This window comes from Petromyzon marinus, chromosome 48 (assembly GCF_048934315.1).
Source record: "Petromyzon marinus isolate PM22_M1 ecotype Great Lakes invasive population chromosome 48, UKy_Petmar_22M1.pri1.0, whole genome shotgun sequence".
Lineage (NCBI taxonomy): Eukaryota > Metazoa > Chordata > Hyperoartia > Petromyzontiformes > Petromyzontidae > Petromyzon > Petromyzon marinus.
Genome location: NC_133714.1, coordinates 233,037 through 254,288, shown reverse-complemented (window position 1 = coordinate 254,288; position 21,252 = coordinate 233,037). Strand labels below are relative to the sequence as shown.

General features: G+C 52.8%; 1 protein-coding gene and 1 long non-coding RNA gene across 2 annotated transcripts in view; both read right to left on the bottom strand.

Moving 5' to 3' along the window:
• Window positions 1-397: 397 nt before the first annotated feature.
• Window positions 398-8,433, bottom strand: LOC142931062 (uncharacterized). The gene is made up of 2 exons (XR_012947065.1): window positions 8,350-8,433; window positions 398-7,636 (listed from the first exon to the last, which is right to left on the bottom strand). It is a non-coding gene; the product is annotated as an uncharacterized LOC142931062 (long non-coding RNA).
• Window positions 8,434-8,444: 11 nt separating this feature from the next.
• Window positions 8,445-21,252, bottom strand: part of LOC116952813 (voltage-dependent calcium channel subunit alpha-2/delta-3-like) — a 196,095-nt gene continuing 183,287 nt past the window's right edge. Inside the window, exons 33-39 of the mRNA XM_076074414.1 lie at window positions 20,342-20,423; window positions 18,679-18,731; window positions 17,190-17,245; window positions 16,726-16,746; window positions 13,245-13,362; window positions 12,412-12,566; window positions 8,445-8,503 (exon numbers count right to left, since the gene is read on the bottom strand). Coding sequence (XP_075930529.1) covers window positions 8,445-8,503; window positions 12,412-12,566; window positions 13,245-13,362; window positions 16,726-16,746; window positions 17,190-17,245; window positions 18,679-18,731; window positions 20,342-20,423 — 544 coding nt within the window. The remainder of the gene's footprint in view (window positions 8,504-12,411; window positions 12,567-13,244; window positions 13,363-16,725; window positions 16,747-17,189; window positions 17,246-18,678; window positions 18,732-20,341; window positions 20,424-21,252) is intronic.

Below are 21,252 nucleotides of genomic sequence, written 5' to 3'. Positions count from 1 at the left end.
GTCAGCATCCCAGATGCCGCGACTCGCATCTAATACTCATCATAACAATAATACAATTATGCACAGTCGAGGTTGTTTTTGCTTTCGGTCACATCGCGTGACTAAGAACGCGTCGTGAAACCACCACCACCACCACGTGGCCCGACGCAGCCAATCGGCACGGTGGTTTGTGACGTCACACAAAACGTGGCCCATTCGGCACTCGGTCAGCACTCAGCGGTTGTGTAATGGAGAGAGAAACCCCACGACATTTGCAAACTGAGAACCGTTACGTTTCGCCGGTAATTACAACAACAACCAGCATCATCAGGCGACAGCCAAAGTTATGTTTGCGCGATCTCACCCAAAAAAAAACAACCTCTCTTATGAATAATATCGGTTTGTGAGAAAGCTTACGTGTTAATTAAAATCATGATTTATGTTACACCAAAGTACTTGCCACAAATGAACCACAACACCTCGCTGATCCCGTCAAGGAGCTTAAACCATCGCGTGAACTCCGCTCATCCTCGCAGCAGCAGCAGAGGCTTTGGGCTCAGCCATCGAAATAAAAACGGTGGTGGTCACGACATCATTGCACGGCGCTTTCAGATGTGGTTTCTGCGGCTGTCTTGAACACTCTTCCTTGCGATATTAGGAGCGCCACTGGGAGCTACGCACTTTTAAATCATCATCTAGATTGAAAACTCATTTCTTTACAACTGCTCGCTGTTGTTGAGTTCATTTTGTTGTATTTCCCCGACATCTGCGATTAGCGCGATTGGCTACATACGGTGCGAAAGAAGTTAAACATATACACACATATATACACCATCTCTTCCCGCAGCTCCTCTTCCTTTAAGCCTGCGCCCCCGGGTCTCTACCCCGGTGCTTTCAACATCTCGCCACGGTAGAGAGATGTTGACTACCTCGCCTGGTATACAGGAGGTCACGGGTTCGATCCTGACCCTGACGCCTGGTGTATATTAGCAGTTTGGGTGTCTTTCTCTCATCATTATCATCACCATCATCACGGTGGCTAGATGTTAACTACCTCGCCTGGTATACAGGAGGTCGTGGGTTCGATCCCGACCCTGACGCCTGCTGTATATTTGGAGTTTGGGTGTCTCTCTCTCATCATCATCATCACGGTGGCTAGATGTTAACTACCTCACCTGGTATACAGGAGGTCGTGGGTTCGATCCCGACCCTGACGCCTGCTGTATATTTGGAGTCTGGGTGTCTCTCTAGCTCGCTCCCTGTGGTGGTCACGTGGATTTTTCTCCGGGTTTCCCCCTCCACGTTTAGAATCAACGTCACGCATTCACAGTATTTGGCTACGAATGTAAATGTCCACGTGCCGATGATGATGGTGATAAGCCGCACTGTGTTGAGCTGTCACTTGTGATATTCAGGGTCGCTTCTGAAAGAAGAGCTACACAACTCAATTGGGGCCCTTAACTGGGTAAAACAAGGTATATATTTTTTATTTAGTTCATAAGAACACTGGAGGAAACTCATGTGAGGGCACAGAGAGTGGGGCAACTTGACTGTCCGAACTCCTCCACGCAGATCGGCACCCCCTGCTCGAACCCAGGCTTTTGCCGCACACAGGAGGCCAGCAAAGAGACCTTCGCGGCCGGGGTTCGCCGAGCTACTGACATCACCGCTGGACCACCGATCGGCGATTTAGAATCTCCCAATTGCAGCCCGGACGTTCACCCAACTCTGCAAGCAGCCACAATCATATTTGTACAGGGGGGGGGGGACTGAAAACGTTCCATATTCACATATAAAGTTAATCGGTCCGCTACGCTACTGGTTATACATGTACATTATATTATCTGTAGAGTTAAATTGGACCATATAAAAAATAAAGTTTTGCAACAATGGTTCAATGGGTTTGTAAATTGCCGTGTGGTCTGATGCTCAAGATTCGCACGTGTTCATTATGTGTCTGTGTATATATATAATGACATTATTGTGATATGTCGAGTATGATACACGAGAGGTGCAACAGGGCAATATTGACGCAATTGGCTTACAAAACGGTCGGGGGAAAAATCTCATCCGTCGGGATGCGGAATTAATTCACAATTTCCTAGCATGTTCCGCGGTCCGTAACGTTAACACCCCACGCGCGTGCAGCCTTAAAATATAAATTATATATAATAGGCGACGTTTCATTAAATACATATGAAGGGACATTGCCCAAAACGTCGCCCATAATTTATTAATTTGTGCCCACATATCCTCGATGAAGAGAAGCATTGTAGATAGGCAAGCCACAAGAGTCTGACCGTGGCGATGCAACACCGACCCACAGATCGCATAGCAAACCCACAGAGACCCAAAGAGAGATACACAGAGACACACAGAGAGATAGAAACCAATACAGAGATACACAGAGACCCAAAGAGAGATACACAGAGACACACAGAGAGATAGAAACCAATAGAGAGATACATAGAAACCCAAAGAGCGATACGTAGAGACACACAAGAGACTCATAGAGATTTACAGACACAGAGACAGAAAGACTCACAGAGAGATACACAGAGACCCGTAGAGACATACATTGAGACACAGATACTCACAGAGGCACATATACATTAATGTACAGTATATACATATAGACCCATAGAAACAATTTAAGACATAAACCACAGTGGTGTGACTGTGGTCATGCAACTCACACTATGGACTACATAGTAAACCTATAGAGACTCGCAAAGATACATAGAGACAAATAGAGATACGTAGAGACTCACAGAGAGATATATAGAGACATATAGAGATACATAGAGACCCATAGAGATACCACAGAGACTCATAGATACCCCATTGAAGACAATCCACAGTGGTGCGGCTGTGGTCTTGCAACTCAAGCGATGTACCGCACAGGATACCCAGAGACTCAGAGGAATACACAGAGACTCATAGAGATATGTAGAGATCCATAGAGATGCATTAAATAAAATACACAGGAGGGTGACCATAGCCATGCAAACCACGCTATGGACCGTACACAACCCATAGAGACGCACAGAGACCCACAGAGACTCACAGAGATACATAGAGACCCATAGAGATATATTAAGTACAAGCCACGGTGATACGAGTGTGGCCATGTAACCCCATTGCTACGCAGCGCACGGGTGAACCCACTATAGCCTGCGCTGCCTCAACGATGGAGAAGGAGCACCAGCAGCAGAGCAACCCGAACTCCTCTTCGTCTCTCTGATGAAGCCCTCTCTCTCATCGTGGCAGCAGTAGCAACAGCAGCAGCAGCGAGGTGTCCAGGAGCTCCACGCCACCACCATCGTGTTGCCCACGGAGCTGAGAGTGGCAGCGCGTCGACTTGCCGCTCTGCTCGTGCGCCACTGGCGGCTGGCGAGCTCGCTCAGTGCTCGTGGTGAACACGTCAAGAAGTGGTGAACACGTCAAGAAGTGGTGAACACGTCAAGAAGAGGTGAACACGTCAAGAAGTGGTGAACACGTCAAGAAGTGGTGAACACGTCAAGAAGTGGTGAACACGTCAAGAAGTGATGAACACGTCAAGTGGTGAACACGTCAAGAAGTGGTGAACACGTCAAGAAGTGGTGAACACGTCAAGAAGTGGTGAACACGTCAAGAAGTGAACACGTCAAGAAGTGGTGAACACGTCAAGAAGTGATGAACACGTCAAGAAGTGAACACGTCAAGAAGTGGTGAACACGTCAAGAAGTGGTGAACACGTCAAGAAGTGAACACGTCAAGAAGTGGTGAACACGTCAAGAAGTGATGAACACGTCAAGAAGTGAACACGTCAAGAAGTGGTGAACACGTCAAGAAGTGGTGAACACGTCAAGAAGTGATGAACACGTCAAGAAGTGATGAACACATCAAGAAGTGAACACGTCAAGAAGTGATGAACACGTCAAGAAGTGAACACGTCAAGAAGTGGTGAACACGTCAAGAAGTGAACACGTCAAGAAGTGGTGAACACGTCACGAAGTGGTGAACACGTCAAGAAGTGGTGAACAGGTCAAGAAGTGGTGAACTAGTCAAGAAGTGGTGAACACGTCAAGAAGTGGTGAACACGTCAAGTGATGAACACGTCAAGAAGTGGTGAACACGTCACGAAGTGGTGAACACGTCACGAAGTGGTGAACACGTCAAGAAGTGGTGAACACGTCAAGAAGTGGTGAACACGTCAAGAAGTGGTGAACACGTCAAGAAGTGGTGAACACGTCAAGGAGTTGCGCACTGCACGCGTCAGATGATTGGCAGACGAGTCTCGTGCGACGCAACAGGCGCGCACGAGACGTCTCGAATAGACTCAACAACAACAAAGACAAAGACCCCCCGTGTAGCCTTAACAGACTGTTGGGGCAAGTGCTATCAGCGAGCACCTATGAAAGCTGACACGGCACACGAGGGGATGGGTGGCCAGAACCACGCCCGACCGCCTTTGTCTCCCGAGTGGCGATGATTATACGCACCACACCACGTGCTCATTTTAGGCTGAGGCGACCTAGCGGAGGCCCAGGGCCGGTTCAGATAATCGTCGCCGGTGTTGACCGTGAGTGGGAATAGAACTCGGGTCACCAGGTTCGTAGCGCAGCGTAGCGCTAACAACTTCTACCGCTCCCCATCAACAACAACACACACAGACATGCAAATAGCTCCTCCCAGCCTTGTCCAGACCACCAGCGCGACAAAACTGAACGCACGTTCTTGGCCCATAGCGCCGACGGCGTCTGCCGCATAGCCGGGTTCGGGACGACACTGCCACGGGCAGCACTGGGCCCCTACCGGGTGCATCGTACAACAGGAGAAGAAACGACAAAAACAACAACAACCCATCGGGCAGTTCCTGAAAAAGTGCACACTCCGCCGCCTCTTGCCTGAGGTCATCGTCGCAATGAATCCGACACTGACCGACAGCAGCAGCAGCGACGGTGGCGATGATGATGCAGTGACAGACAAATTGTAGGCGTGCCACTGTGGCGAGGAGATGTTGACTACCTCGTCTGGTATACAGGAGGTCGTGGGTTCGATCCCGACCCCGATGCCTGCTGTATATTTGGAGTTTGCGTGTTTCTCTCATCATCATCATCACGGTGACTAGGAGATGTTAACTACCTCGCCTGGTATAAGGTCGTGGGTTCGATCCCGACCCTGACACCTGCTGTATATGTTTCCCTCCCACATTTAGAATGAGCATCATGCATTCAGAGTATCTGGCTGCTATAAATATACCACGTGATGATGATGAATAAGCCGCCACTCCGTGGTAGCCAGGTCGCTTCTGAGAAAGAGCAACGCAGCTCGGCGCGGGGCCCTTCGCCGGTGGATTTAAAATAGATTTTTAGTTTTTTGCGGACCGGTATAATTCTTATTAGGGCTCATCAGCAAAGCTTAGCCACCAACTCACTGCAGCGAAGACCACCGTGTGTGTGGAGTCTCCTACTACGGGTGGGCGTTTTCGTCGTTTGCATATTTACATTGTCCGGATTCATTACCAATAATTGTTACATCACACAGTAAAAAGGCAAAGATCACCCCTTGTAGCCTTAACAGACTGTAGGGGCAAGTGCTGTTACCGAGTAGCACCTATGAAGGTCGGAACGGCACACGAGGGGATGGGTGGCCAGCACCACGCCCGACCGCCTTTGTCTCCCCAGTGGCAATTTTTGCACACCGCAGCAGGTACTCATTTGAGGCTGAGTCGACCTAAGCGGAGGCCCAGGACCGGTTCAGATAATTGTCCCTGGTGGTGGCCGTGAGCACGGGAATCGAACTCGGGTCACCGGGACAATAGATACAAACAGACACACACAGATACATACAGACACACACACATAGATACAAACAGACACACACACATAGATACAGACACACACATAGATACATACAGATACACATAGATACAAACAGACACACACACATAGATACAGACACACACAGACACATACAGACACATACATACAGATACACATAGATACATACAGATACACACACATAGATACACACACATAGATACACACACATAGATACAAACAGACACACACATAGATACAGACAAAGATAAAGATCCCCCATATAGCCTTAACAGACTGTAGGGGCAAGTACTGTTAGCGAGCGCCTATGAAGGCCGGAACGGTACACGAGGGGGTGGGTGGCCAGCACCACGCCTGACCGCCTTTGTCTCCCTAGTGGCAATGCTTACACACCGCACCAGGTACTCATTTGAGGCTGAGTCGACCTAGGGGAGGCCCGGGACCGATTCAGATAATCGTCACTGGTGTTGGCCGTGAGCGGGAATCGAACCCGGGTCGCCAGGTTCATAGCGCAGCGCGCTAACCGCTACACTATCGCGCCCCACAAGATACAGACACACACACACACATAGATACAGACACACACAGATACATACAGACACACACACATAGCTACAAACAGAAACACACAGATACATACAGACACACACAGATACATACAGACACACACACATAGATACACACACAGATACATAGAGACACACAGATACAAACAGACACACACACATAGATACAGACACACACACATAGATACAGACACACACATAGATACACACACATAGATACACACACATAGATACAGACACACAGATACATACAGACAAACACAGATACATACAGACAAACACAGATACAAACAGACACACATATACATACAGACACACGCACAGATACAGACACACACACATGCCTCAAACTTTGCATGAACCAACTAAAACGGCGTCCGCGTCCCACTGTGTGCGTTCACCAATCATCAGGCGCGTGCGGCGCGCAATGGCGAGGCCCCGGCAGCGCTGCCGCGAGAGACGCTGAGCGGCCGAGACCGGCGACAGAGCCACAGCGCTCAGTGCCCCCCGCCACTGATGGGATGGCTGCCAGATGGATACGGGCTGGGGGCGGGGGGGGGCTCGGTGTCTGAGTGTCGTTATTCAGAGCCCACGGAGGGACGCGCGAGCGATGACTTGGTCCGTGCGTCGTACTGCGCGGTAACCGCCGTGGTAACCGCTGTGGTAACCGCCGTGGTAACTGCGGGGCGCCATGCCATGTGTACGGCAGACGCTGGGCGCAGCTTCAAGCAAAACGTCGCCAATCGATGATCACTCCAGCTAGTCCGCGGTGAGCGAGTCGGTGAGCGAGCGGGTGAATGGGCGGGTGAGTGGGTGAGGGAGCGGGTGAATGGATGAGTGAGTGGATGAGCAGGTGAGTGGGTGGTTGAGTGAGTTGGTGAGTGATGTGTTGAGTTTGGATGAAACGGTGAGTCGGGTGCTGATGGTGAGTAGGGTGCCATTGGTGAGTAGCTGCCAGTGAGTGGCTGGCGGTGAGTAGGTAGTGGTGAGCAGGGCTCCGGCGGTGAGTAGCTGGCAGTGAGCAGGGCAGTGCCGTTGGTGAGTCGCTGGTGGTGAGCAGGGCGCCGGAAGTGAGTCGGGGGCCGGCGGTGAGTAGCAGGTGGTGAGCAGGGCGGTGCCGTTGGTGAGGAGTTGGCGGTGAGTACTTGGCGGTGAGCAGGGTCACCCGACTGCGTGCAGGGCTGTGCTGGTGAGCGCCAGCGCGGTGAGCAGTGTGCTGGCCCACACGCCGGGCCGGGCCGCTCCACCGCACTCGGCCGCATCCTCCTGGGGGGCATGGGGGCAGTGTTAGGGCATGGGTAGCATGGGGTGGCATGGGGTGGCATGGGGTGGCATGGGTGGCATGGGTGGCATGGGGGGCATGCGGTGGCATTGGGGGCATAGGTGGCATGAGTGGCATGGGGGCATGGGGTGGCATGGGGCATGGGTGGCATGGGTGGCATGGGTGGCATGGGGTGGCATGGGGGGCATATGGGGCATGGGGGCATGTGGGGGATGGGGGCATGGGGCAGTGTTAGGGCATGGGTGGTATGGGGTAGCATGGGGGGCAGGGATAGAGTATGGGTGGCAGGGTGGTGGAGCACACCTATCGCGAGTTGGGTTCGACTCCTGACGAGGTTGCCACCCTGTGTGGAGTTGGCATGGATCTGTCCCCTGTTCTGCAGAGTGTGAGTGAGTGAATGAGTGAGCAAGTGAGAGAAAGAATGAGTGAGTGAGCATGATTGAGTGAGTGAATGAGTGAGAGAGTAAATGAGTGTGCTTAGTGAGTGAGAGAGTGGATGAGTGAGTGAGAGACTTAGTGAGAGAGTGAATCGGTGAGTGAGAGAGTGAATGAGTGAGAGAGTGAATGAGTGAGTGAATGAGTGAGTGAGAGAGTGAATGAGAGAGTGAATGGGTGAGTGAGTGAGTGAATGAGTGAGTGAGAGAGTGAATGAGTGAGTGAATGAGTGAGTGAGAGAGTGAATGAGTGAGTGAGCGACCTCCGAGTGGAAGGCGTAGCATTGGTCCGGCCTCCGTCTCAGCTTCTGCGAGCGGAGCCTCTCACAGCGGCTGGACTCGTTTTGTGCGTAGGCCGTCAGGGAACGCTCAACGTGGACGACACAGGGACACACGGACATGGAGACCACGAGGACACTCGGGGACACACGGACATGGAGACACGAGGACACACGGGGACACACGGACATGGAGACACGAGGACACACGGGGACACACGGACATGGAGACCACGAGGACACACGGGGACACACGGACATGGAGACACGGGGACACACGGACATGGAGACACGGGGACACTGGGACACATGGACATGGAGACACGATGACACACGGACATGGAGACACACGGACATGGAGACACGGGCACACACGGGGACACACGGACATGGAGACACGAGGACACACGGGGACACACGGACATGGAGACACGGGGACACACGGACATGGAGACACGAGGACACACGGGGACACAGGGACATAGAGACACGAGGACACACGGGGACACACGGACATGGAGACACGGGGACACACGGGGACACACAGGGACACACGGCCACGGAGACACGGGGACATACCGGGACACGCGGAGATGGGGACACACGGGGACAAAAGGACATGGGGAGACACGGTGACACAGTGACAGAGTGACACTGGGACACAGTGACACAGTGACAGAGTGACACAGTGACAGAGTGACACGGGAACAGAGTGACACGGGGACACAATGACAGAGTGACAGAGTGACACAGTGACAGAGTGACACAGTGACACGGGGACACAGTGACACGGGGACACAGTGACACATTGACATGGGGTCACAGTGACACAGAGACACGGGGACACAGTGACAGAGTGACACGGAGACAGAGTGACACAGTCACAGAGTGACACAGTGACACAGTGACAGAGTGACAAGGGGACATAGTGACACAGTGACAGAGTGACACAGTGACAGAGTGACACGGGGACACAGTGACACAGTGACAGAGTGACACAGGGACAGAGTGACAGAGTGACAAGGGGACATAGTGACACAGTGACAGAGTGACACAGTGACAGAGTGACACGGGGACACAGTGACACAGTGACAGAGTGACACAGTGACAGAGTGACACAGTGACACAGTAACACAGTGACACAGTGACAAAGGGACACAGTGACAGAGTGACACAGTGACACAGTAACACAGTGACAAAGGGACACAGTGACAGAGTGACACAGTGACAGAGTGACAGAGTGACACAGTGACACAAAGACACGGAAACACAGTGACACAGTGACAAAGGGACACAGTGACAGAGTGACACAGTGACAGAGTGACACAGTGACACAGTGACAGAGTGACAGAGTGACACGGAGACACAGTGACACAGTGGCAGTAGTGACAGAGTGACAAGGGGACACAGTGACACAGTGAAACAGTGACACAGTGACAGAGTGACACAGTGACACAGTGGCAGAGTGACACAGTGACAGAGTGACACAGTGACACAGTGACAAGTGGACACAGTGATACAGTGACACAGTGACACAGTAACACAGTGACACAGTGACAAAGGGACACAGTGACAGAGTGACACAGTGACAGAGTGACACATTGACACAGTGACAGAGTGACACGGAGACACAGTGACATGGAGACACAGTGACACAGTGACAGTAGTGACAGAGTGACAAGGGGACACAGTGACACAGTGAAACAGTAACACAGTGACACAGTGACAGAGTGACACAATGACACAGTGGCAGAGTGACACAGTGACAGAGTGACACGGGTACACAGTGACACAGTGACAAGGGGACACAGTGATACAGTGACACAGTGACACAGTAACACAGTGACACAGTGACAGAGTGACACGGTGACAGTGACACGGGGACACAGTGACAGAGTGACACAGTGACAGAGTGACACAGTGACACAGTAACACAGTGACACAGTGACAAAGGGACACAGTGACAGAGTGACACAGTGACACAGTAACACAGTGACAAAGGGACACAGTGACAGAGTGACACAGTGACAGAGTGACAGAGTGACACAGTGACACAGTGACACGAAGACACGGAGACACAGTGACACAGTGACAAAGGGACACAGTGACAGAGTGACACAGTGACAGAGTGACACAGTGACACAGTGACAGAGTGACAGAGTGACACGGAGACACAGTGACACAGTGACAGTAGTGACAGAGTGACAAGGGGACACAGTGACACAGTGAAACAGTGACACAGTGACAGAGTGACACAGTGACACAGTGGCAGAGTGACACAGTGACAGAGTGACACAGTGACACAGTGACAAGGGGACAGTGATACAGTGACACAGTGACACCGTAACACAGTGACACAGTGACAAAGGGACACAGTGACAGAGTAACACAGTGACAGAGTGACACAGTCATACAGTGACAGAGTGACACGGAGACACAGTGACACGGAGACACAGTGACACAGTGACAGTAGTGACAGAGTGACAAGGGGACACAGTGACACAGTGAAACAGTAACACAGTAACACAGTGACAGAGTGACACAATGACACAGTGACACAGTGGCAGAGTGACACAGTGACAGAGTGACACGGGTACACAGTGACACAGTGACAAGGGGACACAGTGATACAGTGACACAGTGACACAGTAACACAGTGACACAGTGACAGAGTGACACGGTGACAGTGACACAGTGACAGAGTGACACAGTAACACAGTGACACAGTGACAAGGGGACACAGTGACAGAGTGACACAGTGACACAGTAACACAGTGACACAGTAACACAGTGACACGGGGACACAGTGACAGAGTGACACAGTGACACAGTAACACAGTGACACAGTGACAAGGGGACACAGTGACAGTGACACAGAAACACAGTGACACAGTAACACAGTGACACAGTGACACGGGGACACAGTGACAGAGTGACACAGTGACACAGTAACACAGTGACACAGTAACACAGTATCACAGTGACACAGTGACAAGGGGACACAGTGACAGAGTGACAGAGTGACACAGTGACAGAGTGACACAGTGACAGAGTGACACAGTGACAGAGTGACAAAGGGACACAGTGACAGAGTTACACAGTGACACAGTGACAGTGACACAGTGACACAGTGACAGAGTGACACAGTGACAGAGTGACACGGGGACACAGTGACAGAGTGATACGGAGACACAGTGACACAGTGACACGGGGACAGTGACAGAGTGACACGGAGACACAGTGACACAGTGACACAGGGACACAGTGACAAGGGGACACAGTGACACAGTAACACAGTGACACAGTGACAAAGGGACACAGTGACAGAGTGACACAGTGACACAGTGACAGCGTGACACGGGGACACAGTGACACGGGGACACAGTGACAGAGTGACACGGAGACACAGTGACAAAGTGACACAGTGACAGAGTGACACGGGGACACAGTGACAGAGTGACACGGGGACACAATGACACAGTGACAGAGTGACACGGGGACACAGTGACAGAGTGACACGGGGACACAATGACACAGTGACAGAGTGACACAGTGACACAGTGACAGAGTGACACAGTGACAGAGTGACACAGTGACACAGTGACACGGGGACACAGTGACAGAGTGACACAGTGACACGGGGACACAGTGACAGAGTGACACGGGGACACAGTGACACAGTGACATAGTGACAGGGGGACACAGTGACAGAGTGACAGAGTGACACAGTGACAGAGTGACACAATGACACAGTGACACGGGGACACAGTGACAGAGTGACACGGAGACACAGTGACAAAGTGACACAGTGACAGAGTGACACGGGGACACAGTGACAGAGTGACACGGGGACACAATGACACAGTGACAGAGTGACACAGTGACACAGTAACACAGTGACAGAGTGACACGGCGACACAATGACACAGTGACACGGGGACACAGTGACAGAGTGACACGGAGACACAGTGACACAGTGACACGGGGACACAGTGACAGAGTGACACGGAGACACAGTGACACAGTGACACAGGGACACGCGGAGACGTGAGGACGCGCAGAGGCCTGCGAGCGGCTGAGAGAGGATATGCTTTATCTCGACGGGGTGCAAGCCCATCCTGAACATGTTGTCACAGCGGCACTCCGTGTCCACCACGAGCAGCAGCAGGTTACTGCCGGGCACCTGCTGGATCACAAACATCCTGACACCCACACACACACACACAGACACGCACGCCGGCAAAGGTCCCCCGTGTAGCCTTAACAGACTGTTGGGGCAATAAACGATCGAATGAGCGAAATAATAAGTGAACAAACGAGTAAACAAGCGAGTGAATGAGTGAGCCAACGAGTAAATGAAGGAGTCAGTGAAAGTGCGAGCAAGTGAATGAGCGAATGCGTGAAGAAGCGGGTGGGCGAGTGAGCGAATGAGTGAATGGGCGAGTGAGTGATCGATGAATGAATGCGTGAGCGAGTGAGCGAATGAGCGGACGGGCGAGTGAGCGAATCAGTGAAAGAGCCAGCGTGCGAGAGAGTGAATGAGCGAATGAATGAACGAGCAAATGAGCGAAGAAGTGGGTGGGCGAACGGGTGGGCAAGAGAGGGAACAAATGAGTGAATAGGTTAGCGGGCGAATGAGCGAATTAATGAACGAGCAAGTGAGCGAGCGAATGAGCGAACAAGCGGGTGGGCGAGCGGGCGGCCGAGCGATTGAGAGAATGAGTGAACGGGCGAGCGGGCGGCCGAGCGAGCGAGTGAGCGGGTAGCTGAGTGAGTGAACGAATACGTGAACGGGCGAGCAGGCAGGCGTGCGAGCAACTGATTGAACGGGCAAGCGACTGAGCGAACAAACAGGTGGGCGAGCGGACAGGCATCTCGACCTTTCACAGTCGCCGCAGTCGATGACGCCGCTGTTCTCCTTGAGCGTGGGCGCTGCGCTGAACGCTGGGTACTGCTTGTGGCACGGCTGCAGCAGGTCCTGCCGGCGCACCTTTTGGGCTGAGCGCCCGTCCCAGTGCCCCGGCGATCAGTCGTCCATCGAGCGTCGATTAAGTATTGATCCAGTATTGATACATCGCCCATCCAGTATAGATCCAGCGTCGTTTCAGCGTCAGTCAATTATCCATCCAGTATTGATCCAGCGTCGATCCAGTGTCGATTCAATGTCGATCAAGTATTGATGCAATAATAATCCAGCGTTGATCCAGTGTTGTGACAGAATGAAAAAAAACACTCAAAATTAAGATGGCAATCATTACTACCGTGATTAGTCGTTACCGCAATCACCACCACCACCACGTGCCACTCAGTGCCACTCGGTCCGTGTCAGACTCAGTGCCACTCAGTGCCACTCAGTGCCACTCGGTGCCACTCAGTGCCACTCAGTCTGCGTGCCACTCGGTGCCACTCAGTGCCACTCAGTGCCACTCAGTGCCACTCGGTGCCACTCAGTGCCACTCAGTCTGCGTGCCACTCGGTGCCACTCGGTGCCACTCAGTGCCACTCAGTACCACTCAGTGCCACTCGGTGCCACACGGTGTCACTCGGTGCCAATCAGTGCCACTCGGTGCCACTCGGTCCGCGTGCCACTCGGTGCCACTCAGTGCCACTCAGTGCCACTCGGTCCGCGTGCCACTCGGTGCCACTCGGTGCTGCTCAGGGATTCAAGGGCAAATCTTGCACTCCTGCCCCACTACACCATCACGTTGCATTCGTTTACATCCAGACATAGCACCTCCCACGATCGTTAAAACACAGCGGCGATTAAAAATCGCGTGGTACACACTGATCGCCCATTCCAACTTTAAAGATAGTGCTGTTTGTTGCTGGCTGCTTGGCATTTTGAGTTCAGTTAACACTGTGGTTAAAAAAAGAGAAAGGAAGACACATGGTATGGGTGAGGGAGGATTTGGAATGCGATGGGTGGGATGGGCAGTTGGTTGGGTGAGCGGTGAGCTCTGGTAGAGAGTAGTGGTGTGTCTGTGTGTGTGGGAGTCTCTTCAGGCTATAGAAGAGATGTCTGCGTGTCTGTGTTGCCGTGTCTGTGCTTGTCTGTGTGGGGAGCGGTGGTTGACGCGTTGTGCTACGAACCCGGCGACTCAAGTTTGATTCCTGCTTATGGCCAACACCAGTGATGGATTATCTGAAACGGTTCTGGACCTCCCCTAGTTCGACTCAGCCTCAAATTAGTACCTGGTGCGGTGTGGTAAACATTGCTACTGGGGAGACAAAGGCGGTCGTGCGTTGCGTTGGCCACCCACCCCATCGTGAGCCGTACCGCTCTTCATAGTTTCTCGCTAACAGCACTTGCCCAAACAGGCTTTAAGGCTATACGGGGGATTTTTGTCTTTGTCTGTGTGGTGATGAAGCAGTTGTGGGGAGAATGAAGAATTTCCCATACCTGGACAGTGTGCTTAGGACCAACTCCAGTTTGACAGCAGAGGTCTCACTCAGAATCAGCCGAGCAGCATTGTCTTTTCATTGGCTGCGTAACGATGTGTGAAAGCGACCTGGTCTGTCGCTCCACACGAAGCTTCGGGTCTTCTCGGCCACAGTCATGCTCTCCCTTCTCTACGCTTGTCAAACGTGGACCTTTCTAATGAAACATCTGTGCCGGTTAGAAATATTTAGGCTGGCCTGCCTACGATCCAGCCTGGTTTTAACCAGGCTGGATTGTGTGAGGCGCTCACAGATCCTTGAAAAATCTAGACACATTCCCATCAGTGAGCTCCCCTGGAGGGCAAGGCTGCGTTGGCTAGAACATGTAGCCCGCATGCCCAGCCACCAGGGGCGGAGCCACAGGGGGGGCTGCGGGGAGATTAGCCCCCCCTAAAATTTTGAGAAAGTCGGTAATCGGGATAACCGGATATCCGGCTGCTGCAAAATGCTGGCTGCCATCTCGTGCTGCCCTGCAGGCTGCCACCTTGTGCTGCCCTGCAGGCTGCCACCTCGTGCTGCCCTGCTGGCTGCCACCTTGTGCTGCCCTGCAGGCTGCCACCTTGTGTACTGCCCTGTAGGCTGCCACCTTGTGTGCTGCCCTGCAGGCTGCCACCTTGTGCTGCCCTGCAGGCTGCCACCTTGTGCTGCCCTGCAGGCTGCCACCTTGTGCTGCCCTGCAGGCTGCCACCTCGTGCTGCCCTGCTGGCTGCCACCTTGTGCTGCCCTGCAGGCTGCCACCTTGTGTGCTGCCCTGCAGGCTGCCACCTTGTGCTGCCCTGCAGGCTGCCACCTTGTGCTGCCCTGCAGGCTGCCACCTCGTGCTGCCCTGCAGGCTGCCACCTTGTGCTGCCCTGCAGGCTGCCACCTCGTGTGCTGCCCTGCAGGCTGCCACCTCGTGCTGCCCTGCAGGCTGCCACCTTGTGCTGCCCTGCAGGCTGCCACCTTGTGCTGCCCTGCAGGCTGCCACCTTGTGTGCTGCCCTGCAGGCTGCCACCTTGTGTGCTGCCCTGCAGGCTACCACCTTGTGCTGCCCTGCAGGCTGCCACCTTGTGTACTGCCCTGCAGGCTGACACCTTGTGTGCTGCCCTGCAGGCTGCCACCTTGTGCTGCCCTGCAGGCTGCCACCTTGTGCTGCCCTGCAGGCTGCCACCTTGTGTACTGCCCTGCAGGCTGCCACCTTGTGCTGCCCTGCTGGCTGCCACCTTGTGCTGTCCTGCAGGCTGCTTGAGCGGCAGCCTTTCGAACTTATCGAACTTATTAGCCACATCAGCGGCTCCGACCTATTAATAAACTCCGCGTTCAAATCCAATAAAATTCGTTTTATACATTTGTGGCGCCCATTGGAAAACATACACTTGGATATCTCAGGATATTGAAGTCAGCCCCTCCAAAGTTAAAATCCTGGCTCCGCCCCTGCCAGCCACTGTATACCCCAATCAGCTTCTGTTTGGATGGACTGATGCAATACAGGAGGATTTGGAGCTGAGTGGACTTGCCGAAGACTGGTACCAGTCGTGTTAAGATCGGCCTCCGTGGAGGAGGCTCGTGAAGGACGCTACTGGGCAGTTGGAGGCAGTCGCCCTCCAACAACAACGGAGGGTGGAGGAGCGACCCTCACAACAACGAGCGGAGCGCCGGGTGGCTAAAGCACAGCAAGTTGACACAATAGGGGTTACAGCTGGTGCATCTTTCATTCATTTCAATCAGTCAACTCATGGCACCTGGGTCTGTCCCGTGACCTCCTGCCAGCAGTGAGCCTTCACCACTTCACGTGGCCTCAAATTGCACCTGGCCTGGCACAAGCGCTGCGGTGACGTCACCGCCACTTAGTGGTGAATGGCGGTTAATGTTGTTGTGTATCAGTGTGCGTGTGTGTGTGCGGAGATGCGCACGCAGACTTGTGGCGACGTGTCCGTTACTCACGGGAGTTGTAGAACTTTGCGGCTGGATGGAGGATGGAGGTGGAGGAGTGAAATGGGATAAATGGGACACAGCAGAGACGCACGCCGGGAGGTTACAAGTGCAGCCGACACAGAAATGGGCGGGGTTAACACAGCGGGACAGGCTCAGCACACATAGACAAAGATCTCCCGTATAACCTGTAACAGACTGTTGGCACAAGTGTTGTTAGCGAGCACCTATTAAGGCCGGCATGGTACACGAAGGGGTGGGTAGCCAGCACCAAGCCCGGCCGCCTTTGTCTCCCCAGTGGCGATCTTGACGCCGCACAAGGTACTCAATTTTAGATTTAGTCATGCACACTGACACCCCGTATAAGAATAACATTAACCCGATGTGTCCTGACTTTTGGGCCACCCCGTGTATAAGTTATCTTGGACGACAGCGAACAAAGAGCTTCGTAGCTCATCGGATTCCGCGTGACGCACCTGTCGCGGCGTGCTCGGGCCTCCACAGGCCTGACAAGTTGAACTCCAACACCAGCCTGTGGGGAGAGGCACCGTGGGCACCGCCGCTCGGTCAACCACAGCGGCGGTGATGGTGGTAGTGATGGTGGTGGTGAAGGTGGTAGTGGTGGTGGTGATGGTGGTGGTGGTGGTGATGATGGTGGTGGTGGCGGTGGTTATGATGATGATGGTGGTGATGGTGGTGGTGATGGTGGTGGTGAAAGTGGTAGTGGTGGTGGTGATGATGGTGGTGGTGGTGATGGTGGTGATGGTGGTGGTGAAGGTGGTAGTGGTGGTGATGATGATGGCGATGGTGGTGATGGTGGTGGTGGTGATGGTGGTGGTGTTGGTGGTGGTGCTGGCGGTGGTTATCATGATGATTTTGGTGATGGTGGTGGTGATGATGGTGGTGGTAATGGTGATGATGGTGGTGATGGTGATGATAATGGGGATGATGATGGTGGTGATGGTGGTGGTGATGAGAGCACTCTATGTAACGTAGCTTTGACATGTGCAACACAAGTCGTTGTGCAAGTGCTTAGAAATGAGTGTGGGCGCCACGGTGGCTAGGAGATGTTAACATCCTTGAGTCTATGTCTAGTGCTGAGTCTATGGGCAGTGTTGAGTCTATGTCTAGTACTGAGTCTATGTGCAGTGTTGAGTCTATGTCTAGTGCTGAGTCTATGGGCAGTGTTGAGTCTATGGGCAGTGTTGAGTCTATGGGCAGTGTTGAGTCTATGGGCAGTGTTGAGTCTATGGGCAGTGTTGAGTCTATGGGCAGTGTTGAGTCTATGGGTAGTGCTGAGTTTATGGGCAGTGTTGAGTCTATGGGCAGTGTTGAGTCTATGGGCAGTGTTGAGTCTATGGGTAGTGCTGAGTCTATGGGTAGTGCTGAGTCTATGGGCAGTGTTGAGTCTATGGGCAGTGTTAGTATATGGGCAGTGTTGAATCTATGACAGTGTGGAGTCTATGGGGAGTGTTGAGTCTGTGGGTAGTGCTGAGTCTATGGGTAGTGTTAGTCTATAGGCAGTGTTGAGTCTATGACAGCGTGGAGTCTATGGGGAGTGTTGAGTCTATGGGTAGTGTTAGTCTATGGGCAGTGTTGAGTCTATGGGCAGTGTTGAGTCTATGACAGTGTGGAGTCTACGGGCAGTGTTGAGTCTATGACAGTGTTGAGTCTATGACAGTGTGGAGTCTATGGGGAGTGTTGAGTCTATGGGCAGTGTTAATCTATGGGCAGTGTAGAGTCTACAGGCGGTGTTGAGTCTAAGGGTGGTGTTAAGATGGTTTTGAGATGGTGTTAAGATGGTTTTGAGATGGTGGTGATGACGATGGTGATCATGGTGATGATAATGATGATTGTGATCATGGTGATGATCATTATCATGATGATGGTGATGGTAATGATGGCGGCGATGATGATGATGATCATGGTGATTATGATGATGGTGATCATGATGATGACACTCACATGGCGAGCTCTGTGATGAGCCACTTGACCAACGCGGAGAGAGACTGATAGGGCTGCAGACTCACACAGAAACAAAGACAAAGATCCCACGTGTAGCCTCGACAGACTGCTGGGGCAAGTGCTGTGAGCGAGTAGCGCCGATGAAGGCCGGCGCGGCACATGAGGAGGTCGGTGGCCAGCACTGCGGCTGGCCGCCTTTGTCTCCCCAGCAGCGATGTTTACACACCGCACCGGGTACTCCATTTGAGGCTGAGTCGACCTAAGGGAGGCCCAGGACCGCTTCAGATAATCGTCACTGCTGTTGGGCGCTAAGCGCTACACTCCCGCTCCGCATGATACGCATACACACACTCACACCCTCACACATACACACACTCACGCATACACACACTCACACCCTCACACATACACACACTCACACACTCACACACTCACGCATACACACACTCACACCCTCACGTATACACACACTCACACCCTCACGCATACACACACTCACACACTCACGCATACACACACTCACATACTCACGCATACACACACTCACACATACATACACACACTCACACCATCACGTATACACACACTCACACCCTCACGTATACACACACTCACACCCTCACGTATACACACACTCACACCCTCACGTATACACACACTCACACACTCACGTATACACACACTCACACCCTCACGTATACACACCCTCACACACTCACGTATACACACACTCACACACTCACACACTCACACCCTCACGTATACACACACATACCACACACTCACGCATACACACACTCACGCATGCACACACGCGCACACACCCATGCACACATGGGGTGTGGAGCAAGAGACCAAAAGGGTGGTGGTAGCGCTAGTGGTGGTAGTTGTGCTGGTGGTAGCGCTGGTGGTGGTTGTGCTGGTGGTAGCGCTGGTGGTTGTGCTGGTGGTGGTAGGGCTGGTGGTGGTAGCGCTAGTGGTTGTGCTGCTGGTGGTTGTGATAATTGTGGTCGTGATGGTGCTAGTGCTTGTGGTAGTGCTGGTGGTGGTAGTGCTAGTGGTCGTGCTGCTGGTGGTGGTGGTACTCGTGCTGTTAGTTGTGCTGGTTGGGAAAGTGCTGGTGGTTGTGGTGGTAGTGCTGGTGGTTGTGGTGATAGTTGTGGTGGTGATGGTGCTAGTGCTTGTGGTAGTGCTGGTGGTGGTTGTGCTGGTGTTTGTGTTGGTGGTGGTGATAGTTGTGGTGGTGATGGTGCTAATGCTTGTGGTAGTGCTGGAACTTGTGGTATTGCTGGTAGTTGTGCTGGTGGTGGTGGTTGTGATAGTTGTGGTGGTGATGGTGCTAGTTATTGTGGTAGGGCTGGTGGTGGTAGTGCTGGTGGTGGTAGTGCTAGTGGTTGTGCTGCTGGTGGTGGTGGTGGTACTCGTGCTGGTAGTTGTGCTGGTTGAGAAAGTGCTGGTGGTTGTGGTGGTTGTGCTGGTGGTTGTGGTGATAGTTGTGGTGGTGAAGGTGCTAGTGCTTGTGGTAGTGCTGGTGGTGGTTGTGCTGGTGGTGGTGCTTTTGCTGGTGGTGATAGTTGTGGTGGTGCTAGTGGTTGTGGTAGTGCTGGTGGTGGTGGTTGTGCTGGTGGTGGTGGTTGTGCTGGTGGTGGTTGTGTACGCTCACCGTGGGCACGCTGAGTCCGGCCCTGCTCGAGTGCGAGTCCGGCACGAGGCGGCACATGGCCTGGAAGTCGTAGAGCGTCACCCTGCGGACACACGCACGTCATCCCTCTTTGTCTGTCTGTCTCTCTGTGTGTCTGTCTGTGTGTCTGTCTGTCTGTGTGTCTGTCTGTCTCTCTGTGTGTCTGTCTGTCTCTCTGTGTGTCTGTCTGTGTGTCTGTCTGTCTGTGTGTCTGTCTGTCTCTCTGTGTGTCTCTATGCCTGTCTCTCTGCCTGTCTCTCTGTGTATCTGTCTGTCCGTCTCTCTGTGTGTCTTTCTGTCTCTGTGTGTGTCTGTCTGTCTGTCTTTCTGTGTGTCTGTCGGTCTCTCTGTGTGTCTCTCTGTCTGTCTCTCTGTTTGTCTGTCTGTCTCTGTGTGTGTCTGCCTCTCTGTCTGTTTCTCTGTCTATCTCTCTGTGTGTCTGTCTGTCTCTGTGTGTGTCTGTCTGTGTGTCTGTTTGTCTCTCTGTGTGTCTCTATGCCTGTCTCTCTGCCTGTCTCTCTGTGTATCTGTATGTCCGTCTCTCTGTGTGTCTTTCTGTCTCTGTGTGTCTCTCTGTCTGTCTCTCTGTTTGTCTGTCTGTCTCTGTGTGTGTCTGCCTCTCTGTCTGTTTCTCTGTCTATCTCTCTGTGTGTCTGTCTGTCTCTGTGTGTGTCTGTCTGTCTCTCTGTGTGTCTGTCTGTCTCTCTGTGTATCTGTCTGTCTGTCTCTCTGTGTGTCTGTCTGTCTGTCTCTGTGTGTGTCCGTCTGTCTGTCTCAGTATGTGTCTGTCTGTCTCTGTGTGTCTCTGTGTGTGTCTGTCTGTCTCTGTGTCTTTCTGTCTCTGTGTGTCTGTCTGTCTCCGTGTGTCTGTCTCTCTGTGTGTCTGTCTGTCT